The sequence below is a fragment of the Atta colombica genome, unplaced genomic scaffold, assembly GCF_001594045.1.
Source record: "Atta colombica isolate Treedump-2 unplaced genomic scaffold, Acol1.0 scaffold88, whole genome shotgun sequence".
In the NCBI taxonomy this organism is placed as follows: domain Eukaryota; kingdom Metazoa; phylum Arthropoda; class Insecta; order Hymenoptera; family Formicidae; genus Atta; species Atta colombica.
Window position 1 is genome coordinate 1136547 of NW_017259581.1, and position 14730 is coordinate 1151276.

The following is a 14730-nucleotide window of genomic DNA, read 5'->3' on the forward strand; positions in this document are numbered from 1 at the left end:
AATATAGTCTGCAGCGATCTCATAGAGATTGCTTTTGTTGTATTTTTTTTGAAATTATTTTCACACAATTTTTTTCCTTGATATTTATTTTATAAATTTGAGATACACATAGTTTATATCATACGTTTATTTATACATATAAATTTGGTATTTATATTGCAAAGCAACATTACGGTTGAGAGCAAAAATTAAAACGGTAAGAATAAAAATTTTTTTCTGGGGAGCATTAATTTATATTTATTACTATTATATTTATTACTATATGAAAGTGCACATAATACGATTAGTAAAAATTAAAAGTGTTGCACAACTTTCTAATTGTAAGAGAATAAAATGAATTATGCCAATTCTAAATGCTCCCGAGCATTAACCACGATATAAACTTTTCATTACAATTTATATGTTCCAATTATTTGAAAAGTTTTATAATTACTATTATTGTACTTAAACGCGCGTAACAATTTTGTCATATCTTTCACATTTTTTCTTGTATTAGAATTAATTAATATATATTTCCTGTATTCAAAAGTAAAAAGGCGAGTAGAGAAAAAGAAGAGTAAACGCGAGATTTCCAGGAATAAGTTTAAAGATGGACAAGGAGTTTACGAACGTTAAACGCATTTATAATGGCGCACAATTCAATTATTCTATTTCTGAAAATTGTCCTGACGACATACGAAAACGGACACACAGTACGTAATATTGACATGTGATTGCCCGTACATGTGTTTTACAAAATGATCCGAGAATTCATCGTCTAATCACTCCGGACAATGATTCGCCTCGGTACAGGAATGTAAGACAACACATTTTACAATATCGTATTGAAATCAGGAAATTACATCTTATTTAATCATCCGTATGTATGTATTGTGTGTATATGTGTATGTATGTACGTATATATATGTGTATATGTGTGTGTGTGTATGTGTGTATGTGTACATATGCATACTTATAAACTTGTCCATTTTTTTCTTATTAGAGTCACTTCCACTTTATAAAATATTAGAACGAATGATCCTCCTTTAACTTAATTAACGACCACCTGTTTGTTCTTGATATACTTCAATGACATCATCATTTTCCATTTCCAGCTGAAATTAATGGTCTTTCTTTCATTAATAACATCTTTAATATTAGTTAATACTTCAAAATATTAATAAATGTGTAACATTGAAATATTGATTATTTATATAAGTAACTATTTATATATGTAGGTGAGTTAATAAATTTATTATTAATTAATTTATACTACTTTGATTTTTGAGGGCAAATTAAGACTGATTGACTTGCCTATTGTGTAATAGAAGATTATTTTGCTAATTTAACATACACATGTATATGTTTCTTAGATAAATTTTAAATCCATCTTTTAAAATATTATAGATATTTAACAAAAATGTACAACAAACATTACTAATACTAATTAAGAAAATAAGATTTTTAGCAAAGTAAGATTTCATTTATTTGTCAATCAATTTCGAACGCGAACTATAAAATTGATTTACCTGCTTTGGTGTTTCATCATCATTGATTCTTTTACCATCAAAAAGAAACCTAAGCGATGTCATAGGTACACCCTAAACAAAATTAGAAATATATCGCGTAAGTAATATATCAATTTAAGGACGGTATTCATATTCGATTCTATTCAAGATCGTCAAAAGTACACTCTTAAGATGTCGAACAATCAGAGGGCTGTATTAATCTTAAGACATTACTTAAGATCTTATGCCCGTATTCATAGTCAGGCCTTATATTTAAGATTCCTTAAATTTATCTTCAGATATTTTATGAATTATTTCATTGGCTGCTGAGTATCTAAAGATAAATTTAAGGAAGCCTTAAGTACATACAAGGTCTTATATTATACGAAATACGGATATTAAAATAAGAATGGATATGAATACCTATTCAAAATAATCGGTTCAGCCATTATTAAAATCTAATAATTTCAGGTCTATTTTTTTCAGCTAAATTTCTTACAATTCATCTTTTCTCTTTTTTTTCTCTCCAAAAAGTTCAGCTGAAGAAACAAGTTTGAAGTGCTTGTAATTTACTGACTTGTATATAGATAAGTGACTCTCGTTGTGTAAACTATTGTAAGTGCCTAAAAGAGAAGATAGAATACAGCTCTCTCATAGGCGCTTACACTATTATTGCTTAGAGATTCTAATCGGAGTTTAACTATAAGAAGAGATCCGATATTTTTCTGTAAAATTGAACGAGTAAGAAAAGATATATTTTATCTTGTTCTACAATTATGCAACATAGAGAAAGACATGTTTAAAGTTATGTAATATTTGACTGAAGCAAATTTGAATAAAAAATATCAAATCAATCAGTTGCTTGATCTCATGGTCAGAAATATTTCCTAGGGTGCTTTCAGAAATTCAAGGGTTATTATTTTATCCTTGTCATTCGCTAAATGTTAAACAATAAATTTCTATAATTGAACTAATGTACATTTTTAGAACTTAAAAGTAATACATATTCGATATTCAACGAAAATAAGAAAAAGCATTCTAATGCTTTAATATAGGAAAAAAAAACAAATCTAAGGGTCTACAATGAGTCGGTATATTCTGTGATCGGTAAGTCAGAAGCGAATCTGAAGGAGAATCGGTGAGTCAAGATTGATCGAAATAATTAGTAAAGTTGGCCAACAGCTAACTTCTAAGATTACAATTACTGACTTATTGTAGACCTAAACTAAGAATAAAATAATATTCAAATGCACTCAAGTGAAGTTTCTGAATGCAGCTCAGGGAATCGATTCTATATCTTGAAATGAAATGAAAATTACAAGGGGAACGAATTTACTAGAATAATTGTAATTTCATTGATAAAAATCTAATAAATTAAAATCTAGTAAATTACAAAAGTTTGCTCACTTTTGTAATTTTCACTGTTTCAAAATATACGGTGCCTTCCAACAAGAGACATACATGGCACAGTAAGACATATTACATTTACATGGCTCAATTACACTAAAGTTCATCGATGTTATAAAATTCTGATGGGTTAAAATCTTTATTCCTTATTCTTTATTTCTTCCATTGCGATTGCACCCTTATTTGAGTAAGATTTTTGTAATTTTTAAATATTGTTTAGAAAATAAATTATTCCAACTTGTAACGTAATTTGCAAAATGTTTTGTATTGGATTACAAAATGTATTTTGTAATGTCCAATTGAATGCAATCAGCCAGCTACATTAATATGTTTTAGTACCGACAGATCTTCTAATCTGGAAGTTAATTCTAAATTCTATAACTGTCTTCCAATGAATGACTAAGTACAATACAGTGATCATCTTATCCTTGTTTAACATCAATGAATAACAAGAATGTAATCGAATATACCAGAATACACAGTTTTTAATAGGTTGAAATCATTACTCCTTATTCCTAATTCTTCATTTTTTCTATTATGGCTGTACTAAGGATTATCAATCCTCAAAATTCTAGCGTTACAACTATGAAGTTATCGAATATGCATCTTATTGTGTACTTTGATAAAACTCCACGTAAAGAACAAAATACGATGTATGCGATCAAAAGATAATAAATGAGGGAACTCACCACACGATCACTGTAGGACTTCTTTAGCTTGCCCATCTGAGTGGTCATCTTTACCCTAAAATGAATCTCGTTGCTATCCTGGAAGAAAAAAATAGATCTAATGTGTCTTGTGCGCGCGCAATAATTGATGTTTCTAGCATGTATCGCTTACATTTCCAACAACTTTGAGCTTGATGTACTCCGAATTCGCGTCGCCTGGGCCGGCTTCGGGTTTTTGTTCCTAGTAGCACACGATAAGGTTAGAACGCTAGTTCATTCAAACTCATGACGAAGTTCGATTCGGAATATCCCGGCGAACTAATTGCCGCCGGCCGCGACCGCAGTCGCGAAAGCGCTGCGGCGAGACCGCGGGGATGCCGATCGCGTATCGGGATGGCTTACCTGATTGTCGGACATCGTTATCAATTAAATTACAACAAACTTCTTCACCACGCGCCAGAAAACGCTAACCAAACACAAGATCACAATATGGCGCCGAGTTTTTGTCAATTTCCACAGTCTAGTCCACTTCTTGTGCTAGGAGCAAACGAAGGACCGTAACGGTCGGCCGTTCACAAACTTATTCAATTTTTTCTCGCGACGCGATGAAGTTAGGTTAGGCTAGTTAAAATTAGGCTAGGTTATTGTATTATATTTAAAATGAAACATGAGGGTGGAGGCTGCAATTCGTAGAGTTTACGAACATTCTTTTAGAGAATTGCGTTTTAGGCAACAGATGGCGCTCATGTCACCCCCCCCTCCTTAAGTCATTAGATTTCAACGCCTAAGGCTATGTTCAGATTCCTACCCGAGTGCCATCCAAGTATCACTCTATTCTTGTTATTTATCGAATGTTAAACAAGAATACATGACATCCGGAGAATACCCAGGTGGAAATCTGAACACGTCTCAAGCTGAAATCAGACTACGCATTGAAAAATGAGATTGAAGATTGAAAGATTGAAGTTTAATCAATCAGAACAAAAGAAGCCAAAATTTCTCTGTCCTCATTGGTGAAATTTCAATCTTTAATCTTTAATCTCAATCTTCAATGCATAGTCTGATTCCGATCTCAGACTAAGTTCGGGAAGACACTATTAAGGTGCCTTTTCATGCTGACGCTTGTCGCATTTGTAGCGTCAACGGGTGCGATCTACACAACACTACAAATGCTTCAAAACTTTTGATTGACCAACCGGAAAAAAGAATTTCATTAATTGACCAATCAAAAAATGCATCGAATCTTTTGTAGCATCAAATGGATGGTATGTAGCCAATGTAGGTTACGTGATCGAAGTTGCTAAAATAGAGATAATGCCTTTTCATGCTGATGCTTATTTTTAGCGCCAAAATAGACGTAATCAAAATTTACGCTTGATATTCGTCAATTTCTATTTAACTTATTTTAACGCCGAAAACGAGCGTCAATATGAAAAGGCACCTTTATGAGACGTTTCATTTGCGAAGTTCTTAGAAACCTAGAACGTTTAGAGAACCTAAATGTGGCATCCGAGAATTTCAATGTAAATCGTAGAAATATTTAGAAATAATCTCTGTGAATGAATCTGTGAATATCCCTAACAGCAAACGTCGATATGTCGACTATAAGTTGATTTTGCTAGTCAAGCCTTTAGAAACCTGTAAGTTGACTTTGTACAGATGTCCTTCCAATATGGACTTTAGGACGTTTAGTGCGATTTACGCACAAAACTTACATGTGGAATTCGTTCTTTTTGTTTAACTATAGTTAAACAAGGATGAATGCTGTTCTTGAGCGTTGTGAACATGAATCGCATCACAGCTTAGAATGGTTAATTTAAAGTCGGCTTATAGTCATCTTTAAAGTGGGACATTATGTGATGTACTTCCTAGTCAGAAATAATAATGGAATCGACATCGAATCGATGTCGATTCGACATCGAAAGTATTAAATCGATGTCGAATCGACGTTGATTCGATGTTGATTTCATTATCATTTCTAACTGAGTTAGAAACGTCTAAAGTCGACTTGTGGACGTCCATTTTTCAGACATCTAGGAGCTATAGTCGACTCAGAGTCGACTTAGAATCGACTTTGTGTTGTTAGAGTATTTTATACATATATGTATGTACATATAGCCGGTCACAGAAAGGTTGCAACACCTTTTTTTCGATTGGTTTCGGAATGCAGCTTGCTCTCACCGAACGATTGATTCTTATTCATGGATCCATAAATAAGAACTCTAATAATCTCAAATAATCGGGTGAGTAGGCTGGGTGAGTAGGCTGCATTCCGAAACCCATCGAAAAAGTGTTGCAACCTTTTTGTAACCGGCTATACATGACTTCACCAACAGTTATATTATTGCTTCCATATTATTATTAAAACGTCTCGAATGAAACTTAATAAGCAACAACACAAAGAGCACCAAATTAATGTAAAAAAATAAGCGACAACACGAAAAAAATATCCGGACGTTCCAGGATTCATACCGAAGTCTAGTCTCCTTCATATTGGTAAACTTACATCCTACAAATGAATTACATACAGTCCTGACGTTGATAGATTCTTTAGAGAGATAAGACCATGACACATAAAAAAACTTAAGCCTTACCAGTAAGCGAATCGACCAATCACAGTCAAGCAATAAGGCAATCATTTTGAAACTTAAGACTTAAAATTTATCGTTGAAAAATTTCGTAAGAATGAAATTCCTACGTCGTATGGCTTATAGTCCTTATGGTTAACCAATCGCATGCGACCTCAAATTTCAAAGCGCGCACTGTCATTTATGTGTTAAATTACGAAAGCATAGCTTATTTTGTGAATTATATTTCAATGTTAATAACGAAGAAAAAATGAGTAATTATTTTTCTCATGAATATTCTTTAGTTAATGATTTAAATGAAGGTAATCAGTTTAATAACAGGTTCAATCTAAAAAATATTCACAAAAATGATGATGAATTATTAATAACAATAAAAGAATATCCGCATTTATATAATTTCTCTAAAAGATTACAAAGATGTATATTCCAATATAAGATTTCGGCAACATTAGACAATGAATAATTTAATCTAATTACATTTAAATTATGTTTAATCTTCTTATGTTTAATTACATTTAATTTAGTTCTTACGTCTAATTTATCTGCAATTGCTGCCCCATATATTTCCATGGATGCAGTAAAAACTAGCTCGTACCTAATTAATATAGATAATAAGAAATAATTCATGCAAACTTATATCCTAAAACATATTTAGAATAAAACCCAAGCGAAAAATTGTAAAGTTTATTTATCAATATAATTTTGGAATGTTTTTTAAAATAGCACTTATCACTGACTAATAACATCCAAGATAAAATTTACGCGTCTAAAATCTTTTATAGACGAAAAATTTAACAGGATGTCTGATTACGGTAACGATTTCTTCAATCGATAAAAGGAAAAGGTTAATCGTTAAAGTATTCGAGACACGTAGACCTGGCGCAATCTCGAAATTATCGAATCGGATTGGTACGACGTAAGGTCTTAAGTTATCTATGTGCCATAGGCAAGCGAATGCCTATAAACAATTGACGACAACAGAAAAAAATATCAGAACGCTCCTCGAGTCGATCCCAGACCTAAATCTCTCCTCCGAGTTGATAGACTTTCTGCACTGAGCCGCAAACGCTAGTAGTTTCTCTATTATCCCTATTTCTTTCCAATAAATTTCTTACATGTCTTTGCGAGTTGAATTCGACCAATGTGACATCATCATATTCTTCTCTTTCTTCGCTCTTAACCATAAACGTACATACCTTATCTGCTAAAAAGCTTCCGAAAAATTAGGTATTATAGTTTCAAAAACGTTTCCACACATATATACGTATGTACAGAAATCTGCAGTAGTGTAATGAATTTATTTGCAGTGTAATGTAATTTATCAATATGTTACAAAGTAAATGTTTTATATGAAATATTTATGGAATATTGTAAAATTGATGTTTCATTATCGCAAATATAGCATTGCTGTAATGTCTTTGAACATCAAACAAAATATTCCAAATCAAAACATTTCTTAGATGTTGCTAAATATTTTTTTTCTAACATCTCAAATTATTGAAATAATAGCTAAGATGTAATGGCATGTGAATGTTACAATTGAAATATTATTTTGAAACATTCATGAAACATTTTATAAACTTTTTTATGTAACATTTCAATTTGTAATATTGTTGCTGAAATGAAACATCCCCTGTATATTATATTATATTATTTATATTTAGTGGATGACAAAAATAAAAATTGAGTGTATATTATTAAATATGTCAAAGGAGCAAATGACAATCCAATCCCTTGAAATAATTTTATTTTATTTTATTTTATCCTTCAAATAACATTTTATTTTAATTCTCAAGCTGTTGACATATTGAAGATAATATTTCTATAACTGTGTTTGAATTTTCATATGCATTTGAATCTAAAGACTTAATCTTGTCCTTATTTGCTTGATATATCGGCAAGCAATTTAGACAAATTTTCATGTGATCAAAAAACATTTCATTAGTATCTTTTACCAAATGTTTTATCTCTGGGTAAAGCTCATCATGACCACACAGATGCGCACTCATCACAAATTCTAGACGTCTCTCACTACATTCTTTCGGATCAAACGACGGTGCTGCGTCTAAAAATGCATCAAAGTTTGTATTGAGCGAAGGTGTTGAAATAAGTAATATGATTTATATGCAATGGCTTAGTTTATATCGTGCATTTGATATGATGGATCCTATGACTCATATTTAGAAAAGCGCACTTTTATCTCTGAAATTCTACAGTATGCGTAACATAAATTATAGCATGTTAGCGTGCTAACATCGATTCTGAATAAGCGTAAGCGCGTTCTGAATACGGGTCTATAACTAGTAATTTTCTATTGAATTACGGTTGTGTTCCAAAATTTATTGCCAATCTATTTACTGCAAATCTATAGTGCACTTAACGCAAACTATAGATTTTATTAGCAATAAATTTTTTAACACAGCCTATATTAATTTTGACAATACGTAAACACATATACATATATGTATTTAATTAATCATTTTAATGCATATTGTATCAATTTACTAATGCATATTGTATCATGTCACATGACGATCTTGCATTATCAGTTTGCGCACAGCATCGATGTTTTCTGGCACAACAACAAATTTTGGACGACCTTCTTTAAATTCGTCTATGAGCGAACAACGGCCACGATTGAATTCACTAAATCAATAACATATAGTGGTTTTAGATGGTGCTTTATCATCAAAAATCGAAGTGAGTTGATCAATGCACTATTGTTGAGATAGTCCACGTCGAAAGTTGCAGTAAATCATCGCACGAAAATTTTCACGAATTAATTCCATTTTTTGATTGAGATGAAATTTTCAAGTCACTATAAACAACACAAGCAAAAATTTTCAAGTCACTATAAACAACACAAGCATCCGTATGACAAAACATTCTGAGTACATATACCGTCAAAAATGTCAAACTTTACAATGGATATGTTACAATGGTATGTTAGATGACACCTAAAAACACCAGTATTGTCAGTTTCGGATACATAAATAGTCTACATATATTGTAACCTTGATATATGTAATAAAACATCTTACAACCTCTACTGGAAAAAATTATATATATGCTTATTGCATGACTGTGTTCGGAAATTTATCCGGGTTCATGAATTATTTATCCTCGTTTAACATTCAATGAACAACAAAGATAAAATAATACATAGATGCACTCGAGTGAAGACAACCTGGATGTCGCGCATTGCGTATCGCGTGTCGCGCATCGCGTTGGTGTGCAAAAGCCATAAGGGTGCTGTCCCAGAGTTGATAACGGAACTCGCGGAATCAATACGACGAATCATAGTCCGCTATTTTCGCTATAATTTCACCGTTATAATTAGCAGAATGAACGAAAGTTAGATAGTCTTGCAATATTATATGCTGTCGATGTATATTACAGCCATTGCGTCCATATAATTGATTACATACTATTTTTTATCTTGTTCATTAATATGGACACAATAACAGAATGCTAATGAGTCGATAATTACAGTAAATATAAATGTATTAATTAACAGCTTACGATTCCGTTTATTTTCTTTCTCTTATATTTTATTAATTGAGCGGTAAACGCGGCAGCGGAATTAAGTTTCAGTCAATCATGAGACAGTTTTACAGTTATATTAAAAATATTTTACTGCTTAGGAAGTTCTAATGTTTACCAGTAATGTTATATAGATTGTTATATTTATTAAAATATTATTTATTATTATAAGTATTGTAAATAACATAAAAAATATGATTTTTATTATTCTGCACGTTCCGTTTATTCCATTAAGACTGTGGTCAAAATCGCGCTACAAATGCTTGATGAACCAATTAGAAGAAAGAATTTTATAAACTGACCAATTAAAAAAACGCTTCAAAGCGTTTGCAGCATCGCGTTGACCGTACTTTAAATGGGACATGAAGGATTTAGGAAAAGCGTAAGAAAACAGAACAGAATGTCTGTGATTCGTCGTGTGTGATTTGTCGCGAGTTCCGTTGCCAATTTCCGCTCTATGAGACGGCCCTTTTGAACAATCTATAGACAGAGAGGGTAAAGATTTAAAAAGAGACGCTCCAACTGCACTCTGTGTTATCCTTCCATCATGGACTATAACTTACTTGTTATATGACTACCAGTCATTTTGGAGAATCTATATTATCAATTTTGTTTTTACTTGTATTTGTCTCTATGTTGTCACTTTTTTAGTTTATATCTAAAACAAAAAACGATTTATATATTATAGTAATACGAATTCAATTCATCTAAGACTGAAGTCCATGGAGTATAGGGCTGCCGCACACAAAATTCTGTAACAGTATATGTAAGGTGTACGAAGGGGTAACTAAAGTCAATGAACCAATCAGAATACTACTTTAGATTACGTAATCTAATAGAAATAAAAATAAAGTAAACTCCATAACTTCGTAATAAGATGAATTTTAACCGATTGAAACTCGCCTTATGGATAAGTTTATTATATAGTTATTCTATTTCCGTTGGAGTACGTAGATCTAAAGCAATATTCTGATTGGCTCTGATCTCATCAGTTTCACGTCTTAAAATTACTGTTACAGAAATTTTGTGTACGGCAGCGTAACCCTTTTCGCGTAACCAATTAATAATCAGTAAGGGACTCCGCACAGTAAAAGGAACTCTTAAACGCGAAACCACAACAGCGAACCTCTTTTGATTTTGATTGGTTATGCCTAATGCACACTGGACGCGATGAGCGATGAACGACGAGCGATCCAACAAAAGCTCTGCTTTTTCTCACGTGATGACACAAAGCAAAGCTCTCATTAAATATCGCTCATCGCTTATCGCTTATTGCATTATTCAGGCATTATGCCTCCGGCACACTAGCGCGATGTTCAATGAATATATATCTTTATCAATATTCTCATTCTAAAGATATATACTGTTATTGGATATTGCATGTCGTGCGCGACTAACATTGCGCTGGTGTGTCGGAGCTATTACGCGATTACGCAATACGCGGTAAATACACCTTATAGGACTCCAGCCTAATCGCTTTTGCACACTGGACGCTTGCCGCATGAGAACATGTGACGCGTATTCAATAAATAGAATCGATATCAATGTCGAATCAATGTCGAAATCAAATTGACATCGAATCGATGTCGATTCGATTGTCTAAATCTGATTATAGGTTAGGTTATTATTTGGGTTATATAGATAACATGCTCCTGCCATAGTTCCTACTAATAATAAGTGCATTGGAATAGAAGCTATGGTAGGAACATGTTGAAGCATGTGGAGTATACGATCAGGGCCATCAATCTCCCCTTTTGTTCCGAACGTTACCATACCATAATAAACGCAACCATATGCTTATATGGTAATGTTGGCCGGAAACGATTTCCATATGATAACCATATTAAATATTAGTTCTTCATTTCCTGTGTCATAGCTATCGAGAGATCGCTACAAATGCTGGTAACGGAAAAAAACCATGGCAGTTTGGTGGCCTTGTATACAACGCAAACAAACCTCATGAATACCGGCCATAGTACGATATCGTATATATGTAGTAGTACATACGCGGTTAAATAACTGAACTAGGGATGCGTTACATGTTATGCCTCCGGCACACCAGCGCGATGTTTGTCGTGCGCGACACATATCCAAGTATACAGCTTTACCGATGTTTTCATTCATTCAAAGATATATTCTCATTGGATATCATCATTGGATATCGCGTGTCTCTCGCAACAAATATTGCGCTGGTATGCCAAAGCTATAAGTCGCAGATATGTTATTAGTAGCTTACAAGAAGACTGACTTGATCAGGAGATCGATTCTGTATCTTGAAACAAGGTAAAAATTACGAAAGTAAAAGAGCGAATTTATTAGAATATTAATAATTTCAATAATTTTGGTCAACATCTAGTAAATTTATTCACTTTTGTAATTTTCACCTTGTTTGAAGATATAAAATCGACCTCTAGGATATCGATTTTCTAACTTTTATCATGATAAAAATGTGAGCCATTTTATGTGATTCTCTATTTTCATAGTCCAATTGCAATCTTACGGAAGTTCGTTTGGCAAGAAATTTCTTAATGAATGATCCGAGAAAGACTGAGAAATAGAGCGAGAGAGGAATCACAGCCGACTGAACCGACTGAATTAACAATTTTTAAATTTTAAATATATAATTTTGTACAGTCCAAAGATAAAAGTAAAATCAAATGGCAATATACATGGCAGTAAAATTTGGTCACTGGATAAATAGGATAAAAAGTCTTTGAACCACATATGAGAATTACACGAAGAATGCTTAGAGATATTTATTTTCAATAGGATTGACTTTATAAATAATGGCAGAAAATCGTTTTAGGTCCAGTTCCATGGTTCCACAACTCACGGTTTATTACTTTTAACCATTTTTAATCGAAGTCCGACTTACTCGTCATCTATTTTCAATTCTAGAATTGAAAAAAAAGGAATAAATTGAACTTTACAGCTGTGGTCCAATTCATGCTGACAACGTTCATGAGCAGCGTTTGTCTTCGTTTAACATTTGAGAAACAACAAGAATGAAATGGTTTTTAATCTTTATGAACATGAATTGACCGCGGTTCACTTCACATTTTCACGTTTTTCCTCACAAATCTAGTAATCAGCAAATCTAGTAATTTCATATTTTGACTTCGTCGTTACAAAATCACGCGGACAAACTGTGAGATGTGAGATGAAAGTGCGAAAAGTGAGTGATCTCACTCAAATTACAGAATCGACTCCCAGAACTAGAGGAATCTTTACTATTATAAAAATGATGGAAAGTAAATATCCGATGAATTTTAACCATAACATAACATTTTCGAATATCAAAAATATACGTGAGGATGAAAGAAACTGATCAGAGATATGTGAGTGCGAATGACTCACGAATCTGTTTAGAGATGAGTCATAAGCATAGAGTATAGGAAACTTAGTTTTGAAAAGTATATTATATTACTGAGCTGAGAAGGTTATAATCGTTACGGTTATTACAGCTTCTAAGCTGCTGGAAATCTTGTAGTTTCGTATTTATGTATTTCCGCACTTCGAAATTTTATCATAAGACTAAGAGACGAAAAGAAGGATATAAAAAAACTGAAATATTATATATTAACGAACAAATTTATAAAATGTCTTGTTGCGGTAAATTGTATCAATAAATCAGAAAAAGGTATTCGATTATTTAAATTTCTTGCGGATAATATTCGTCAACAACTTACTGTATTGCTGTAAAACAAATACATGACTTGTGAATAAACATCACTTCCTCGTAGATGAGAAATTTCAATCTTTTTCTTCAAATTGACATATATATTTGGTACTTTATCTAGAAATAATCTGAACGCCAGACACTCTTCAGATCCTGTACTAATATTAAAATAGATATTCAACTGATTTTGAGAGCAAAAATGAAATAAAAGGAGCTACAAAATTCAAGCAGCAAATACAAATCATAATCTGTAATGATCATCCGTCACAGCTCAGTGATGGAATGGAGACAGAGAAAGGAGTGGGAAAAGGAATAAAAATGGTGGACGAAGTTTTACTTGTTTCTAGTGCTTTAAAAAGTATTTCTAATAAAATTTCATTTTATTTAATGAAATAATTTTAATCAAATCTTATAGGAATTTTGTAAATCTTATAAAACCTGATAAAACACGAGAGAATTCATATTCGATATCAATCATGATGCTCACGTGGTTGACGATAGAAAATAACATAAACTTATAGAAAATTATACAAATTGATAGAAATCTTATTATCGTTTTCAATTGTTTTCTATCAACTTTTTTTATCAGAGTTCTGTCCTGTGTTCAGATGAAAAAATGAACAAGAGAATAAAATGATTAGGAATACCTTCGATTTGCAAAATCAAATGGAAACAAAAGATTATGTTTTATATTTATATTAATTACTATTAAGAATTAAATGAAATATACGATTATTTTATCATACCGTTTTACGCATACCGTATACGTTACATCTAATTATACTTTAATTTCTCTATAATATACTTACCAGATCGTAATCGACGAAGCCAACGACACGTGCAAGACTGTTGAAGACAGTGCAAGAAATGCTAGAACCTTTGCCCTTTTATGCCCTATTGTACAACTTAGTCACGGGTCTAGTTTCCACCGAAGGTTTAAACTGGATCAGAATGTAAGAACTTACCAATTACAGTTGAGCATTCCCCTCTTGTTCGACTATAACAGGGGAATACTCGACTATAGTTGATAAGTTCTTACATTCTAATCCGATTTAAATCCTCGGTGAAAATTAGGCCACAGAAAGGTAATTAATTAATAGCACTAATGTAGCACTTACACGCAACTGGTGTAGTGCGAGGTTACATTGCATCTCAAAAGAAAATGTTATTAGTTTAGCGGCGGAGTGGGGAGGGAAAAAGAGAAAGAGAGAGAGAGAGAGAGAGAGAGCGAGAGAGAGAGAGCAAAGAATTGAGGAAAGAAGCAAGAAAGTGAGAAAAAGACTAAAAATGGCGAATACCTATATTATATTAGGTGTAGTAAAAAGAAATCCATTATTTTTCCATTCAATTTCATGCAA

The 14730-nt window shown here is 32.5% G+C and overlaps 1 protein-coding gene and 1 long non-coding RNA gene across 2 annotated transcripts; both read right to left on the bottom strand.

Moving 5' to 3' along the window:
- Window positions 1-68: 68 nt before the first annotated feature.
- LOC108693099 (small ubiquitin-related modifier) lies at window positions 69-4151 on the bottom strand. Its single transcript, XM_018201800.1, has 5 exons — window positions 3965-4151; window positions 3735-3803; window positions 3584-3661; window positions 1509-1580; window positions 69-1094 (listed from the first exon to the last, which is right to left on the bottom strand). Exons 1-5 carry the CDS (start codon window positions 3977-3979, stop codon window positions 1035-1037), a joined length of 294 nt encoding a protein of 97 aa, XP_018057289.1. The 5' UTR covers window positions 3980-4151; the 3' UTR covers window positions 69-1034.
- Window positions 4152-10105: 5954 nt separating this feature from the next.
- Window positions 10106-14227, bottom strand: LOC108693133. Its single transcript, XR_001932013.1, has 3 exons — window positions 14182-14227; window positions 10257-10351; window positions 10106-10173 (listed from the first exon to the last, which is right to left on the bottom strand). It is a non-coding gene; the product is annotated as an uncharacterized LOC108693133 (long non-coding RNA).
- Window positions 14228-14730: the final 503 nt, after the last annotated feature.

What these genes read in the sequence shown, in the direction of transcription:
- LOC108693099 (XM_018201800.1), bottom strand. An exon ending in AGCTCAAAGTTGTTGGAAAT is followed by an intron (nt 3,662 to 3,734) that starts GTAAGCGATACA and finishes TTTTTCTTCCAG; the next exon opens with GATAGCAACGAGATTCATTT. An exon ending in ATGATGAAACACCAAAGCAG is followed by an intron (nt 1,095 to 1,508) that starts GTAAATCAATTT and finishes CATTAATTTCAG; the next exon opens with CTGGAAATGGAAAATGATGA.